The sequence below is a fragment of the Pelodiscus sinensis genome, chromosome 3 (genome assembly GCF_052426305.1).
Source record: "Pelodiscus sinensis isolate ZL-2025 chromosome 3, ASM5242630v1, whole genome shotgun sequence".
NCBI lineage: Eukaryota > Metazoa > Chordata > Testudines > Trionychidae > Pelodiscus > Pelodiscus sinensis.
Window position 1 is genome coordinate 124,831,013 of NC_143054.1, and position 18,113 is coordinate 124,849,125.

Genomic DNA, 18,113 nt, shown 5'->3' on the forward strand with positions numbered 1-18,113 from the left:
ACTACTTGGGAGTGAGAGAGGAGATATGGCCAGAGACAGAGTAAGAGATGGGAGTGTGCTAGACAGAGACTGGCTGGACAAGAAGCCTCAGACTGGGAGCCTAGGAGGGAAATGAGAGGAAGAATAGGAGCCTGTAGGTGAGGGACGGGGGACGACTGAAATTGGAGGAGGAACTGGGATGGGCTAGGTAAAGAGACAGGGAATGAAAATCAGTGGGACAGGGGTAAGGAGATAAGTGGAGAATGAAAGCAGATCTGACCAGGAACCAGGATGAACTGATACCCTTCTGCTAGGCCAAGGCGGTAGAACTGGGAGTGGCTGAACAAGATGATTAGGGAGTAAGGTGAGATTGGGACTTGCTGGGCAAGGAGATGGGGGAGAAGAGGTAGGGAAGACACAGGACTGGTACAGCCACAGGTTGGAACGGACAGAGTAAAAGGGAGGGACTGGAGAGAAGAGTACATGCCACTAAATCACATTCACCTCCAGAGCCTGGAATGGAACCCCAGAGTTTCAACTTCCCTTTGCTGTCAGTAGATCTCTGTGAAACCCACTGGCACTGTGTGTGTCTCCTCTTTCACTAGTTCCATTCCACAGAGAGGGTGACAACCTACTACTGCTATTGATTACTCGGTTAGTTTAAGTGGCAAAGGTCTATACATTGGCTGTAAAGGTTCTAAACCTGCTGATGACCCAAGTGAGTGTCAATATGATGCCACATGATGGATTTTTTGTTCCTCTCAGTTTGGTTTTTGCATACGTTGTGGCACACATTGGATACTATTGTATTGTCGGGGCAGAATGGAGAGGGGCAGGAGGGGGTACATGAACCCTCAACATTATAGGTAGGAGGGGCCAGAGTTCCTGGGTGTCCATGAGGACTATGGGAGCGGGAGCCTGGTACCATAAGCAGGGGTCAGCCCCTGTACTCACCAGCAGCAGTGGTGGAAGTGTAGCAACGCAGTTTCTGCTCGCTCTGCTCCCCCAGCTGCCACGTCACTCCACAGGCTGGGGAGGGAGGTGTCACATGGCTGGTGTCCCCTTCCCAGTTCCTCTCCCCAGTCACCCCTGTGTAGTATAAATATTAAATGCAAACCATTAGATTGACAGACAGAAAGGAATGTCTAAGTAGTTTATTTACAAAAGCTTGACGGCCAGTGGTGGAACAGTGAACATTTCTATTTTCCTGGGCAACAGAATAGGTGTGAAGGATTTTTTTAAGAATCCCCTGAGCCTGCTGTCTGTTATTAACGAGATATTGGCAATGCTCTAGTCCACGAGTACTGACGTTACGTAACATTTTGTTACGAAGGATTGCATCGTGCAACCAGGGAATTCAATGGGAGTTTTTGCCATTAACGTCAATGGGGATCTGATCTGGCTGATACTTTTTTAGGAACAAACTGGCTGTCTGTGAGCTGATTGAACTCCAGCTGCCAGGGCAGCTGGCAGAACAGATACAGGGCATGAAGACAGGCAGTTGCAGGTGAGATTTGCTTCCGGCCCAAAGAATACTTGCAAGAAAATCCTGAGCTACTTAACATTCTCAAAATAGTATTTAAGAGAGAGTTGAATGGAGCAAAGGCCTAGAGCATGTATAGGACGTTGTCACAAGAAATGATACAAAGTGCTGGATTTAGGAGTGTGTATATATCTTTCAACAAGTGCCAACAGTATCCGCCTGAGAAGTTTGTCCAATATCCATAGCAGACGGACATAGTAGATGGACACTTCGCCAAAGAATCAATGCACACAAAACAGACATCAGACAGTTTCACAAAGAAAAAACAGTTTCTTGCCGTTTCAACCAGACGGGGCATTGTCTCAACGACCTGACTACATGCATACCGCTTCAAAGAGACTTTAACACAAGACTTCAAAGAGAAGCCTCTGAACTGTCATTCATGCTTAAATTTGACACGTTACGAATGGGCCTTAACAAAGATGCTAATTATCTTACCCATTACAAAGATAGCTTCCCCAATTATCACCTCTAATATCATTATCTCATAGACACTCACCTTCCCCCCTCATTCCTCCTCTGTTCTAAAATCTGATTTGTCTATTTTATATGCGTTCCCTTTTTTGATTGTATCCCTTTGGTATATATGGTCGTGCCAATTTTCTTCCACTTTTTGATCTGAGGAAGTGGGTCTGGCCCACGAAAGCTCATCACCTAGTTAACCATCTTGTTAGTCTTTAAAGTGCTGCATAGTCCTGTCTTCTGTTTCAGGTTAGTACTTACTGAGACTTGTATTTTTTGAGAAAGCAGTGGAACAGGTGGCCACAAGGAGGAGCCTCAGCACTATGTGCCCATCCAGCTCTCCATGGTTCATCAAAAAGTGTTGGGCTCACCACCATTTAGGAACCACTGATAGTAACAGAATGTGCTTGGTTCTCCTCTCTATTCTGTCTTCCCTAAAGCTCTCTGATGAGAACTCAGTGTTTTAGTTTTCTCTCTTTCTAATTCATCTTATTAACATTCTCAGGACAGCAGTCAGCGTGTATCAGTGTCTCCACTGGATCACTACACCTATCACTGGTTTTCAAAAGATAGGTAGGTGCCTGAATCCCACTGCAATCAGTGTTCAATGGCTGTTTGGTGCCTTTAACAAAATCAACTTTACTACATGTCTCCTTGTGAAGTTTCCTTCCACTGCTTGTATCTGTCATTGCGTGACCTATTGTCAAATACTGCCGGCTCTGATTTGCTTGGAGATTTATTTTTTTAAAGACTCCTATAAGTGAGCCCAATGCAGAAAGACCCTGCCTGAGAGCTGTAATTCTTATTCCTTTTCTCTGCCTTCCTTTGGGTGAAACTCTTACCCTTTCCTTCAGCCTCAGTACTGCTAGTAAAGGGATCACAGCAGCATAAAGGACCCTAAAAAGCCTTGGATCTGACCAGGGGAGAGCTCCCCCAAATATAGGAATAGAGGACACCATCCCAAGACCTGGGATAGGGGTGCACAGGAGGAAGGGCTGCAGCATGGAGCACCTTGGAGAGTCTGGGCAGCCCTGCTGCCCATGGGAAAGTGGAGGCAAGCTGCCATAACTAAATTATACTGGGGGGTTGCATTGGATTCCATAGCAGCTCAGAATCAGGAGGCAGCTTGAAGCGGTCTTCATACTTACCTCCCAATGGCTTAGGAGTAAAATTTTTGGTGGGGCTCAGAGCTTAGGGTTGAAGCCCTCAGTGGGAGTGTAAGAGGCAGATTTACCTAGATTTATGGAGCTGGGAGGGGTGAGGCCGCACAGGGAGACATAGTGTAACAGAAGGCAGGACAGGCCAAATTGTAATGGTGTTTCACCCTATGTGACATGTTGCAAAACAACTCCAATTTAGGGTGGTGGGGCAGGTAGCTCAGCCCCCTCCCTCAACAAAATTTTGGTCATACCCTGGCTCAAATATCACTGGGGCTGGGGCTCCATATGACCCGGTGCCTATGGCTGCATGTTCTGCACTCTGTCTGGACACAGCACAGAATCTCATCTTTTGTCTGTTGAGTGTGTTTTCCTTAGTCATATTTATAGCATTTTTCTGCTATCCAGACCTGGCTGATGCTTACCATTCTGGGGTTAAAGCAGGTCAGTCTAATGAAACAGACCTGATTAAAGTCTTTAATAGCCCTTCCGTTGTTGAATCTCTTAGGGTACGTCTAAACTACATGGCGGAGCCATGTAGATTTGTTGTTTTGGCAAAGGGAAATGAAGCGGCGATTTAAATAATCGCTGCTTCATTTATATTTACATGGCTGCCGCGCTGAGCCGACAAACAGCTGATCAGCTGTTTGTCCGCTCAGCGCGCTAGTCTGGACGCTCCCCTGCCGACATCAAAGCCCTTTGTCGGCAGCACCGGTAAACCCCATCCCACGAGGAATAACGGGGCTGCCGACAAAGGGCTTTGATGTCAGCAGGGGAGCGTCCAGTCTAGCGCGCTGAGCAGACAAACAGCTGATCAGCTGTTTGTCGGCTCAGCGCGGCAGCCATGTAAATTTAAATGAAGCGGCGATTATTTAAATCGCCGCTTCATTTCCCTTTGCCTATAACCCTAATCTACATGGCTCCGTCGACGGAGCCATGTAGTTTAGACACAGCCTTAGTGTGTCATCATTTTTACATTTTGCTGGGTTTAGCTACAGCCTTTGACCTCCCTGATTGTAGAGCTCTTGTTCACTGGCCATCCTCTACATAAGCTCAACTCAACGTGGTTCATCCCTCTCTAAATGATTATTTCAGGTTATGAATTTATCCCGATCCCACTAAGAGGGTGAGTAGGCTGTGGTTTTGAGGGTCATCACTGGGTTTTGTCCACATATTTTATTATTTCCCTTGTGTCCATAAGGACACATTGAAACATTTAAATAAATTACAAGGCGTTATGTCTGCATACTAATGAAGCTTAATATCTATTTCTTTCCTTTACTTCTCTGAGGTTCTGTTTTAAATGATACAGTACACCTTTGTTTTTATTATATTAAAACACCAATCTCAGTTTACAGTGGTTGGTTATAGTGCTCCAATCACAGTCATTTGAAATTAAAAAGATTTCTTATGGTTGCCATCATTTGGCTCTACGTTGCTTAACTGGGCCCTTCTCTGTGTCAAACTCTATCCAATCTCACTCATACATCAGGTCAAGTTCATTAAAAGGAACACAAGTTGCAGCAAACCTTTCACAAATCAGGGTCATGGGGTTTGGGGTTTAATGACCATTGAAGCCAGCTGAAATTGTGCCCAGAATGGAGTGTGTGTTGAGAAAGGTTTGTTCGACTCTGAATCATAATTTAGGCTATGTTCACACTGTGTTCTTTTTCTGGAAAACGATATGCAAATTGAAAACCACAATTTGCATACCTTTTTCCTTTTTTTTTTTTTGGAAGGGGCCTTTCCGACATTTGGCCCATCTACACGGGGCCAAATGTGGGAAAAACCTCCTCTTTTATTCCGCATTAAATGAGGAATACAGGGCTTCCAAAAGAATGTGCCTGCTTTTCCAGAAACTGTTCCGAAAAAGCAGACACGTTCCCTGGATGCAGCAGAGTTTTTCCAGGATATCTCTGTAGTGTAGATATAGCTATAATGCTCTCTCTGCTAATTACAAAGGACTTTGCATAGATGGGTAAGCATTATTTTCTCAATATAACAGAGGAGTGAACACCAAGACTCAGGCAGGTTAAGCGATCAAGCTCAAACAATAAGTCCATAGTTGGACTGGCTTTCTATGCTCTACACACTGGACCACCTTATAAGTGTATAAGTGTCACTTGCTGTACACCAGCCAAAAGGGCTTAGAATGTCTTAGACCAGCAGGTTTTCAAACTTCATTTCACTATGACCCTTCTGACAACAAAATTTACTTACCATCCCAGGAGGGAAGCCCGAGTCAGCCTAAATCCATTGTCCTGCATGGGGACCACCATAGTCTAAGGGCTTCAGCCCCAGATGGAGGCCTGTAACCCAATGCCCTGATGTCCTCAGAGGGTTTCAGCTTCAGCCCTGGGAGATGGGCCTTGGCTTGGCCCCAGGTAGTGGGACTCAGTCTTTGGCCCCAGGCTCCAGCAAGTCTAACACCAGCCCTCATGACCCCATTAAAATGACCCCCACAGCTTGAGACTGCTCTTTTAGATCTACTATTCTGTGTCAAGAGCAGCGAGAAAAAAGATTTTGAAGATCAAGAGGGAAAATCCCTCAAACCAATAAAAATGCATTAAAAACAATAAGGGCACCTCGACACAACAGGGCTAAACTTGAAATAACTTGTAGCTTAAGTCAAAATAGCTTGCGTAGCTTAAGTCAAAATAGCTTATTTCAACTTTTGGTGCTGTCTACACAGCAGTTATTTTGAAACAGAGCACTCATCCCCCAACTTCCCTTACTCCTCATACAATGAGGGTTACAGGAGTCCAATTTATTTCAAACTAAAGGTCTTGCTGTGAGGACACACACCATGTTATTTCGGAATAATTGATGTTATTTGGAAATAACACTACTGTGTAGACACAGCCAAAGAGCCAGAATTCTAACTTACTAAGGAAGTCAAATTAATGCTCATTATTATTATTACTTAATTATAAATTATTGGGGTACTTCGAAAAGTCTTTAGTCATGTTGGACCTCAGCTAAGGACTGATTGTCCCTTCCTCAAAGACTTTTCAATCTATAATGTTTTGTCAGTGTGCATAGTACAAATAATTGCTCTTTCCACAGCATCTAGCAGAGGGGTGGGCAATAATTTTTGTTGGGGGGGCCACTCCAAGATTTTGATAAGTGATCAAGGGCTGCACTTTTCTGTGGAGGGAGTGCGGGGTCGAGGTTGGGTGCAGAAGGGGGCATGGGGTAAGGGGCTGGTGTGCAGATGGCGGCATGGGTTCTGAAAGTATGTTTGGGTGAAGGAGGGGGTTGTGACCTGGGTCAGGGGATTGGGGTGTGGGTGCAGGAGAGGATTCTGGCCTGGGAAGAGGTGTAGGAGGAGGTCCAGGGCCTGGGAGGTAGTTGTCACCTGAGGCAGGGGGTGCAGAAGTTTTGGATGGTGATCTGGGGGAGGCAGTTTGGGTGCAGGCGGGGTTGGGGTGCCAGAGGCAGGCGCTGGCTGGGAGGCACTTATCTAAGTGTCTCCTGGCCAGCAGGCTGCAGCACCCCCAAGGTAGGCTGGGCTCCCTGCTTGCTGCAGCCTCAGCCCACTTGAAAATACAGGCTGTTCCCTCCACTCTGGGTTGAGGAAGGGGCTTGCGCTGCCCCAGTCTCTCAGGCCAATCTCTCAGCTCCAATTGGCTGGCTGTTTCCCAGCCAAACTCTCTGCACCCCCTGACCCCGGTGACAACTACCTCCCAGATCCTGCATCCTCTCCGACACTCCTCCCTAGCCCTAATAAGCACAATACGTGTCATGCAGAATTTTAGTACAACAGTGGTTTTCTTACACTTGCATTACTGGGTTCTTCAAAGTCCTGACAGGGAACAGAGAGGATTATGAGAATTTTTAATACCTTTCCCACTAAGCACATTCTAGGCCAAATTTATTCTTCCTTACCTTTATCCCTTGGATAAAATTGTCCACTATACAATCCTGATGTTACTCACTTTGTTGGAAATCTAACTACCAAACCAAGGAAAGTACTAAGGTAACATTTTCTTTCATGTCTTTGACTCTTTATATTTAAAAAATTTGCACAGAATTAAAATGGATCCTAAACTGCAACACATTAAATATTTGTTAAAGTATCCATTAAACAAGGGAAGAACATGAAATTCTGCTTTACAAAATTACTGTTGCGCTATTTACCTCTGAAATCCAAAAAACTGAAAAGTTTTAGTTCCTGTAAGACAAAAGTAGATATAGCAAATATTCAAAGTTTTGCTTTCTTTTGCTTAAAAAGTTATGGGCTTAATAAGGTAAAGGAATAACATTGTCCTTAGTGTTTAATATATGATGATCACGTCTATCAACATTATATACAGTATTGTACACACAACATATACAATATTAATTGCAGATTATCAGAAACCTAGCCATATAACTTCACAAGGGGGCAGAATCGGCTAAGAAAATAGGTAGCATAGTCCTAAGATGGACTTGATAACACCATTTTCTGTCGCGTGAATTTTCAATTACTTCAAACCTTAGACCAGCAAATAGTTACATTCAGGCATTTGTACTCCTATGCAGAACAGCTTTCACTATAAGCCTATACTGACAGGGGTTTCTTAGCAATTCATTGGCAGACATGTTGTCTTCTGACAACAGAAAGCCTCTAATCTTAGAACTACCAACAAACAGAGCTCCACCAGTACGTTAATAAAAGACCCAATAAAGAACCAGAAAATTTGTCAAGCCGCTAAGATATATTGTCCATGTGCAATAAAATGTGTATGCTCTGTTGTAAATAATCTATGCACAGCCCGCACCTACTGTTTACACATGTATCAAAGTCCAGATTCACAGTATTCCTTCTATCCCTTAATTTTAAAATACATATGCACATTATTAGTGGTAATTAGCTCACTCTATATATCTGTCAGAATGAAGCCACAACCAGAACTTTGAATCAAATCTATCTATATATCCAGACTTGCTTTGCTTCTGGACAGGATCCCAAACTGGAAGAGACCTAGTCAGTCCTGGATTCAGCGGTGACCAAAACCTTGTGGGAACAGCTGATTAAGGACTTGAGCCAAAGGCCAAAGAACTGTCCCCACTGATTTGTTGGGCACTGGATCAGAACCCTAATGAGGTTTTTGCCATTTGAGACTGAAATCTCACAAGAACTGTTTAAACAATATCAGGGCTATTGAATATGAACCCAAGCTGTGCTTTAAAACTAACATGGACCTCCAAAGTGCATTTCTCCAAAACCTTCTCTCTCACAATGTTACTGCCACTTTGAGTGATACTTCCGGTTCTCCCAGTATCCCCCACTTTGAGAAGGGGACCCTCTTTCCAATTGGCACACTTTTTCAAAATGTGGGAAACTTTTAAGTACAACCTCTGTACGTGTGTCTAGCCCCTTTGACCCCAATACATTGTACAACAGCTGCAATGTAGCAGTGCAATATACTTTTGGGATGGAAGGTAGCAGCCAGCCAATGCTCAAAACACTGCTCAGTGACAAGGACAAGAAACATTTTGCCTTAGTGCAGAACAAACACACATAAAATGCAAAGATTATTTTAAATCCCTGCAAAATAGACCAGCTTTGGTTTGAAAGATCTCCTCTGAAAGACACCCTCCTCCCCCAACGCACACAGAGTAATTTTGCATGGAACTTAGCTTTTCACCTTGGAAAGTTAAAGAGATTTGGGTCTTGGCTTCCAAGGACTGTTGAAATTGAAATCCCAAGGCATACAACATTACACCCCTGACAGCAATAGCCACGCCTCTTCCTTCACACTTGTCTGTGATACAATAATTAAATAAATAGAACTTTTACTGCTAGTTTCCTCAGATGGAAAGTGTAGGGGTGGGGCAGCAACACCTCCCATGCACCAGACAGTGCCAGTGGAGCAACATACAGCAAGTCCTATTATCCCCTGTTCTCCTCCAGGCTGTCTCCAGGCATAAAACTCTCCAGGCACTGCCACTCAGGTGACGTATTTCCTTCCCTTCTCCTGAGCAACACTGACAGAGAAGCAGCATGGTCTAGGTCAGGAGATAAGGCTGAGAATCAGGAGCTCTGGATTCTATTCCCAGAACTGCTACTGACCTGCCGAGTGACCTTGGGAAAATCACTTCCGCATTCTGTGCGTTTCCCCTCCTATCCTTTCTCTGTCTTCTCTATTTACATTGTTAACACTTTGGGGCAGGGACCCTCTTATGATGAAAATATACTGTACCTAGCACAATCTCAAGATATGTTGACAGTAACATGCCGAGGCCTAAACACCATCTGTAAAGTACTTTGAGATGCTTTCGGATGAACACTGTTCACTCTCTCTCTCTCTCACACACACAGAGGAATATATTACTTATCCTTATCTAGGAATTATATTTAAAATGCTGTTCAAATCATTTCATCCTCTATTTCAGGGGATGGGGTAAAATGAAAGAGAAATTTATACCAATGTAGAGAAATCTCTGTGTCCTAGACCTGCAAACAGAAGTTCTACCAAATCAAATGAAATTGCAAGATGGAACAAAGTGAGCTAGTGTTAATATAAACTCATTTGTAGGTAGTAAATCATTAGATAAGCACCACAGATAGAATATCAATGCAGTGCAGACCTTCTTCAAGGGCAATATTCCTTTAGAAGCTTTCCACACACTGTGTACCAGTAGCCATGATGACATTTTGAGGAGGACTGAGTTAATTAAGTTGAGCAAAGGATTACTGTGTTCAAGAGCACAAAGGTACATTCTGAACAAATTGTTCAGTGGTAATCTGCAAAGCAGCTGTTTACTTTGACTGGGCCATCAGCAGAGCCCAATAGACTTTTGGGAGGTTTATTCGGTTGTTTTTTTCTCAAGAAATTTGAATGATAAACTGGGAATAACTGCCAGACTTTGGGTATATCATTTAATGAAATCAAAGAGTGGGATTTTTTCAGATGCTGCAGGCACAGTGATTGAACAGCAGATATTTATGGTAATATGAGGGCACAAAATATACAGGAATGACAGAATTTCATATCTGAGTTCCTTCAGAACTATTGGGTGAATACTATCTGGACCTGGTGACCTATTACCATTTTGGAACAAATTGAAAAATTAAACCTTCTCTATAGGCACCTCCATCTGGGACAGTTCCTCAGATTTGTCAGCTAAAAGAAATGGTGCGCAGAAAGCATCTCTATCACAATCTTAGCAGTGATGACTGAGGCTATGTCTACACTACAGAGTTTTTCCGAAAAAACTTCACTTACATTTACATTGCAATTGTGTTCTTTTGAAAAAAAAAATCGAAAGAACAGACAGGGTTTTCCGACATTGGTAAACCTCTTTTTATGAGGAAGAAGTCTTTATCCGAAAAGAGCTCTTTCGGAAAAAGGCATGTGTGGACGGGGAAGAGGGAGTTCTTTCAAAAGAAGAGGAAAGAGGAAAAAGCACAGGTGTCCTGGTGGCCACTCTGTTCATAGTAATCACAGCTTAAATGCAAGATAGTGTTCATTCAGTGTTGACGCTATCTGTTGAAAGAGCAGATCACTTTTTCGATGTTCTTTGGCAGTGCGGACACTCTTTTTTGGAAGAAGTTTTTTCAGAAGATCTCTTCTGGAAAAGCTTCTTCTGAAAGAAGCCTGCAGTCTACATGTAGCCTGATTCAAATAATTCATTCATCTTTTACACAACTTGTATTCCTGGAGTGCTCCTTCTGGCCCTCAGTTGTCCAGCAGCCCGGCTGTTTGTTTGACAGGCTTCCTGCTTCTGATGTACTTGAAAACTTTTTTGCTGGTTGTTGTTGTTGTTGATGATGTTTGTTTTTGTGTTGTGTGTGTGTGTGCATTTGGCAAGTTATTCTTTGGATTCTTTTTTGGCCTGCCAAATTACACTATTGCACTTGGTCTGCCAGAATTTATGCTCTTTTCTATTGTTGTCAGTAGCATTTGATTTCCAATTATTAAAAGATGCCTTTGTCTCTAACCACCTCTTTTTCTCTGTTTAGACATGGTGGCATTTATTATTAATAGTAATAACTTATATTATATTATTTAGTATCAATTATTATTTATTATTATTATTATTATTTGGGGTGTACCTTTAGTTTGACACTCTATTATAGTGTTTTTAAAAGTTTCTATGCAGCTTTCAAACATTTCACTCTTGTGACCTAAGTTCCCTCTAGGGTGTGTGCCTGCCTGGATATGCACAAAGAATTTTAATTCCACTCACCTCCTCAGCAGAGCCACATAGCAGCACTCACCTTCCTGCAAGGTAAGCTGGGGGGAGCTGGGAACTGGTGGGAGAGTGGGGGGGCCAAGGCCACATGGTGGCTGCCCAGCTGTTCCCAGGGCACAGCCACATGGTGGGTGGCTGCTCCATATTCCAGGGCTGGAGCCAGCACATGGGGCCTGGAGCCAGCACATGGAGCCTGGCCCCAGCATAAGCCCTTCCCCAGGGCTGGAGGTGCAGCCAGGATGGGCCATATGGTGGCTGCTGGAGCTGGAGCCGGAGCCGGGGCTCAGAAGAAGTCTCAGGCTAAAGTCTTCCTATTTGGTTGGAAGTGTTTTGCTGTCCAACAATAAGGTATTGATAGAATTCTGCAGCTTCTATTGGCTTGGGTTAGGTGTTGCTTTACTTTCCTTCCCTCCATTCAGCAAGTTGGTCTTGGCATTACGTCCAAGTCTAAATGGCTTTTTTTGCTGCTGCCTGTTCTTGTCTGAGCCTCTGGATTGCACCCCTCTAGTTGAATGAATCTTCACGTCTGAGACAGCTAGAACTTCATCCTCACTGTCCAGGTTATCCAAATAGAGAGATGTCAAGACAGCTGATTTAACAGACGTGGTAGTGATGTGACTGTTTTCTTGTCCTTCTTTTCCTGGCCTCTGATTTGGTGGTGTGATTTCCTCCATAAGCCATTTTCATTTTCACTAGCTGTCCACACATCTATAGAAGCGATATCATCACAGAACCTAACCACATAAACCACCACATCAGAGGCTCATTTAACTGCACATCCACTCATGTGATCCAAGCTATCAAATGCCAGCAATGCCCCTCTGCCATGTATATTGGCCAAACTGGACAGTCTCTACAACAAAGGATTAATGGACACAAATCAGATATCTGAAAAGGCAACACACACAAACCTGTTGGAGAACATTTGAATTTGCCCGGGATCTCATTAATGGATCTCAAAGTCACTATATTGTTTCAGGCCAATTTTACAAGCCAACTCCACAGGGAGGCCTTAGAACGTAACTTCATTTACAAGTTCGATTCCTATAATAGAGGTATGAATATAGACATTGGCTAGATGGCCTGCTACATTCCACATCCTAATGACATAAAAAAACCAAACAATGGGTACTTAAGAACAATTAATACCTTCTCTATCAGCTTCATGTAACATGGACACACTGACTATTTCTTTCCCCTTTATTTCTTTTTCCTCCCATCCCCTATTTATTTAGAAACTGGACCTTTAATAACTCCAGTCATCTGAAGAAGTGGGTTGTGTCCACAAAAGCTCATGATACCATCTACATGTTTTGTTAGTCTCTAAGGTGCTGCAAGACTATTAGTTGTTTTTTATGCTTCTTCAGTGTTTATCTTGTAAATTTATAGAAAACATTTGATGTTCTTCTGCAGCAACTGGTTATCTTGGAGTTGCAGCCAGGGCCGCGCTGTGGCTGTCCAGCTGCTCTTGGTGTGGGCCACATGGCAGGCAGCTGCCGGAGCTCGAGTCAGGCTGTGGTGCAGCAGCTTTGTGGTACTGGTAGTGACTGGGCACTACCACTACACTGTCAGCAACAGTCTGGGCTGACAGAGTGGAAAAGATGTTAGGTGAAGGCGATTATAACTACAGCTGGAACCTAAACCTAGGAATGAAGTGGGGCTATCAGAGGCTTGCAAAGGACTTTGCCACTGTTGTTGCTTTATTTTCCTGTGTTTATTAGATAAGTAACTCACTTATGTGTCTTTGTGGATTTTAGCAGCCATAATACTCCAGTCCTGATTCTCCAGTGCCTTGTAATCATCCACATTAGTGCAAAGTGGATGGTTTCAGTCTGATTTGGTAGCATTTTGTGCTCTGGCATCCAGGCTCCACAGAGTGCTGGGCAATGGAGAATTAGGCTTTCTGTGTTTAAAACACCTAGGCTGTGTCTACACTGGCATGAATTTCCGGAAATGCTTAAAACAGAATAGTTTTTGTTATAAGTATTTCCGGAAAAAGAGCATCTACATTGGCAGGCTGCTTTTCCGGAAAAGCCCTTTTTCCGGAAAAGCGTCTGTGGCCAATGTAAACACGCTTTTCCGGAAAAGAGCCCCGATCGTCATTTTCGCGATCAGGGCTTTTTTCCGGAAAAGACTACTGGGCTGTCTACACTGGCCCTTTTCCGGAACAGTGTTCCGGAATAAGGACTTATGCCTGAGCGGGAGCAGCGTAGCTTTTCTGGAATAGCAGCTGATTTTGTACAGTAGAGCGTTGTCGCTTTTCCGGAAATTCAAGGGCCAGTGTAGACAGCTCGCAGCTTATTCCGGAAAAGCAGCTGACTTTCCGGAATAAGTGGCCCAGTGTAGACACAGCCCTACAGCATTTGTATTTAGCTTAACAGTGCCAAACAGTGTGAATTCATAACTAAGGCCTCGAACGTAACAAGTGCATCTCCAATATTAATGAATAAACTTGATCACTTTCTTTCATTCTACCTGAATGTTAATATGTGGGAGGCTGAATGAAATTTGGAAATTTTGTGATGACTATTTGAATACTTCCTTGCAACAAATATATTGTTTTGAAAAGGGTTTAATTTCATATTATAGGCTGGGCTTATTTTTAAGGGCAGACCTATGTCCTGCTCTGAATTCTGGACAGGTGTTCTGGTATTTGTAGTTTCTAGAATGGTGGGAGAGGGGGCAGAACCTTTTTTGGATCAGGGGCCACTGACCCACAATAAAACCAATTGGGGACCAAATACAATTGAGAAACAAAAAACCAAAACAAAACCCTCACTGACATGGCCCCTGACTGAGAATGTGAAAGACACTCCCCACATTCCCCTCACACACCAGGGCCTAGGGGGGCCTGGGCTAGTAGATTTTGTGTGCTCTAGCCCCATGCTGGGGCAGCAAGGGGACTTGAGTGCCAGTGCAGGCTCCCCAGTGCTGGGGGGCATCCCTGAGCCTCAAGGGCCCAGATCTAGGCAAGCCAAGGGCCACATCTGGCCCCCCAGACCTGAGGTTCCCCATCCTGCTCTAGAGGGATGAAATGACTATGAGCAGCTGGGAGCAAGGCCAGCTGGGAAAAAGGAAGTTTTATAAAAGGCACATCCTAGTTCTTAGTCAAAGAAGAGGGAGGCTTAGATTGTGTTTTGACCTTGGTTGCCTGAGAAATGGATGACTCTGGATTTGGAGGCAAGTCACTTAATCTCCGTTTGACTGAGTTCTTAACTTTTTGCATGTGGGTTGCCTCCCTTTCTCCCACCATTTGCCTGTCTTATCAATTTAGATGGTAAGCCTTTGAGGGCGGGTTCTGTCTCTTGGTATGCCACGAGCACAATGGGACCATTATGGCTTGGGCCTGTAGGAGCCACCTCAGTACAAAGTAATGCAAGTAATAGTCATGTTTTTGCTCTTCTTTTCTCTTCACTTTCTCTTCCCCCTGCTCCCTGTTTTCTCTCACACAACCTGCCACTCTCCAAGCCCTGCCAGGCTGTGTGTTGTCATTCATCATCTAACACTTCCCTAGGTTGCATTGCATTGCACTTCACCCTGCTTGTTACCATAGTGACTGCAGCAAAACAAATTGTGCAGCCCAGGGGGGAGAAGGAGAAAATCCATGGCTGACAGTGGCCTCACAAAGCCGTATGGCCAGAGATGGGACGCTGAGGTGGAGCTCTGTGTCTCATGAGCTGAAAATCCTGGCACTCTGCCATTTTTCAGATACAACACAACAATAGGTGCACTAGAATTGGATGACATGCCAGATTCAGTTTTGTCTGCTAAGGACTAGTGCATGTAGGTGTGGTCATAGCATCCTAATTATTCTGAGTGCATGAGGGAGGAAATCAAGCTGCCCTAGACACACTAATTTGGATGCTCATCTGTCTCTCCTTGGCGGCCACCCTACAGAGACTGAGAGGCTAGAACAAGGAGAGCTGAGGGGTGGGGGAGGGAGTGTGGGAGAAGAGGGATTGTGCATATGTGTAGAGGCAGCTAGATGGGGGCTTTTCATGTGTTATTTCCCACAGACCCTGCACAAGCTGATGCCAGGTTTGCTGGAGGGGCATTGTGGGGAATCAGACATAGCCAGTGCCAGACGGGCTACTGGATGAATGGAAAACTTCAATCTCCAAGGATGTCATTCTGGCCCCTTTAAGCCACAATAGTCTCTTGAAATAGTGCTTTGTTAGCTCTTGTGGGAAGCAGTGAATTTCTGTGTCTCTGAAGACAGCCATGATAGGCGCATCACAAGACTTGTGAGGTACTGGCGCTCTTTGGGGCAATTATCCGAGACAAACTCCTGGAAGTCCTTACTCAGCCTTTCCTTGGCTTAAATACACATGTTGTCTGAGTAGGAATCAAATAATATCCAATAAAAAATTGGGCCCAATAATACTCAAAACAAAGCAACAGTAAAAATCTTCTTCAACTTTAAACTTTGGAACTCTTAGACCTTCTTGCTTGTTGTCTCCAGTTTGTCACAGATTTTCACACTCTTCTTCCTCATGGGAACTTGTGGCAAATGCTGAGGTAGAATAATGCCCGTTTCATCATTTGTACTTTGAATGCTATAATTTGATGGGTTTTTTTAATGCAAAAATTGGTCCAGCCCTCTACAATAGCCCACTGCCTTCAGAGACTAGTGCTTTCAGAGTTCAAGGGTAGAAGTCAGATCTGTAAATAAATACAGGGGGGGAAAAACCACTTACCAAGCTATTTCTTATCTATGTTTTGTTATAATAATTAACAAAATCACTTTGTATAGCCTTTTGCCATCACAGCTAGCAAAAATAAATAAAATCAGGCTCAAATCAGGAACAGCGTTGCAATAGTTCTCACAGAGTAAGAGGAAAGTGTTTTTTTATTTCTCTTCATAACTCTATTAGTTTTAAACTAAAACTTGATCTGTGCCCTCCTCAGTCTGTTTACTTTGAAACTGGCTGCTAATGTGCAGCAAATTGAGAGGGGAGAACACAGGTTTTGGAGGGCATGCAGAAATTAAATGCAAGCCCTAATACAACATCTATGTCAGGGTTCTCAAAATTATTCACAGTGCAGACTTCTTGAGGAGGGTGGGGGGAATTTCAGAAGCATCTAAGTGATATAAGAACCTACAACTCATTTTTAAAAAGTTATTTAGACATGCTGGTGTGTCTTAATGAGATTTTGGCACCTAAGTGCCTGAATCACTTTTGAAAACAGAATGTGGACTCCTCAGTCACTTAGGTACTTTTCAGCATGTTACCCATTAGGTGCATATGCGCAGCAGGGCTTAACTCAAAATCAGCTATGCAAATTGAGCTACATCTTTCACTGTAACTACATCAACTTTTCCTCCTCTATCTTTGCATATGCTTTCCTTTCCCTTGTCCCTACTGCTTTCCCCCTGATTCTCCTTGCTCATGAATGGTTACAAGCACTGAAGGGAAACAAAAAAGTCACTAATATGAAAGCAAATTCACAGCTTTTCTGCAAATGAATGTTTATAAATACTTCAATGCAGTATTTGCTCAGCTCTATTCAAGGTGTATCCTATTTTAACAACATCAGACGAACAACCACCTTTCCATCTGGAGTTTATATTCTTGGATGTCTTTAAATGAAAGATGGTGAAGAGATTCTATTATTCTGAAAGCCAAAAGGTATATCTTTAGGCCTGTATTAATTTCCATTACCTGTACAGTAGACCCTTTTACAATGAAGCCACTTATTCCCAGAACAAAGCAGAGCTTCACTACCCTCAGACTTGTTATTCGCATATTGCTATGCACTGAAAAAAACCCTGAACATGGCCATTTTGCTTCATTATAAAGAGAATTTCACTACATCTGGGTTGGTTATACATGGATCCCTAGTCTCATAAGGTGGGTAAGGCATGTTAACCTATTCTGTGGAGAGGGACAAACTCCAGTTTTAAGTATGAGCCATGGGCCACACCAACAAAGGTAGAGAATCAGTACTACCTTCTAGCCACAGCAGCCGCCTTCAGAGAAATTCTCAGCATATCACTAAAGACAAGAGAGTCACAGCAACCATGCATGTGCCCCCTTTATTTTGTTAATGCAGAAAGGTCTCAGGCAAAAGGAGGAAGCGTGGGAAGCCAGATTGAACAAAACTGAATACATTATTTACATTTATTTCTGTGCAAAAGCAAAGTGGTGAATTTCCCCCTGCCTTTCCCAGATCTTTCCCCATCACCCAGTCACTTATTAAGAGTGTAGACTGTCCAACTTAGCAAAGGAGTAGCCTACATCCTTGGGCTGATCTGCAGAAACAAGTACCTGGATCAAATGTCTTTGCATTCTCTGTATATAATATTGACACTTTAGCTAGCTGTAAGGTTAAGGTCTCTCTGCTAGGATTAACAGTTATGGAGAGTATTTGACAACGTTTACACACTAAGAACGGCTCATCTGACAGCAATGATTCCACGTTGGCCCTGCAGGGCAGTAAGAATACCTGTCAAAGACGGATTTAATTTCAATATTGCCAAAGAGACCAGCCATTAGGAGGCAGTGGAAATAATGACTGTGATACTGATGAAATCAGCTCTTCAGCCATTATTTGCTTTTCCTCACAGAAGGTGACAATGACGATGAATAACAAATGGAAAAACCCAGCACCGTATCCCAGAACATTTTGAACAGAAATCTGATAAGAGGGGAAAGCTAATATGTAACCCAGATTAGGCAATTGTGGGAATCATATAGGAAGCAAATCGTGCTCCTGAAATCAGACACAAGGCGTGGGAAACAAGACAGGGAACTTCTTCACTGATTTGTGAGCAGGTTTGAGAGCTT

The 18,113-nt window shown here is 43.5% G+C and overlaps 1 protein-coding gene across 1 annotated transcript in view; it reads right to left on the reverse strand.

The window, feature by feature from the left end:
• Positions 1 to 11,872, reverse strand: part of CAPN9 (calpain 9) — a 55,746-nt gene extending 43,874 nt beyond the window's left edge. The window contains exons 1-2 of the mRNA XM_075924713.2: positions 11,320 to 11,872; positions 934 to 1,068 (exon numbers count right to left, since the gene is read on the reverse strand). Coding sequence (XP_075780828.2) covers positions 934 to 1,068; positions 11,320 to 11,573 — 389 coding nt within the window. The 5' untranslated portion in view covers positions 11,574 to 11,872. The remainder of the gene's footprint in view (positions 1 to 933; positions 1,069 to 11,319) is intronic.
• Positions 11,873 to 18,113: the final 6,241 nt, after the last annotated feature.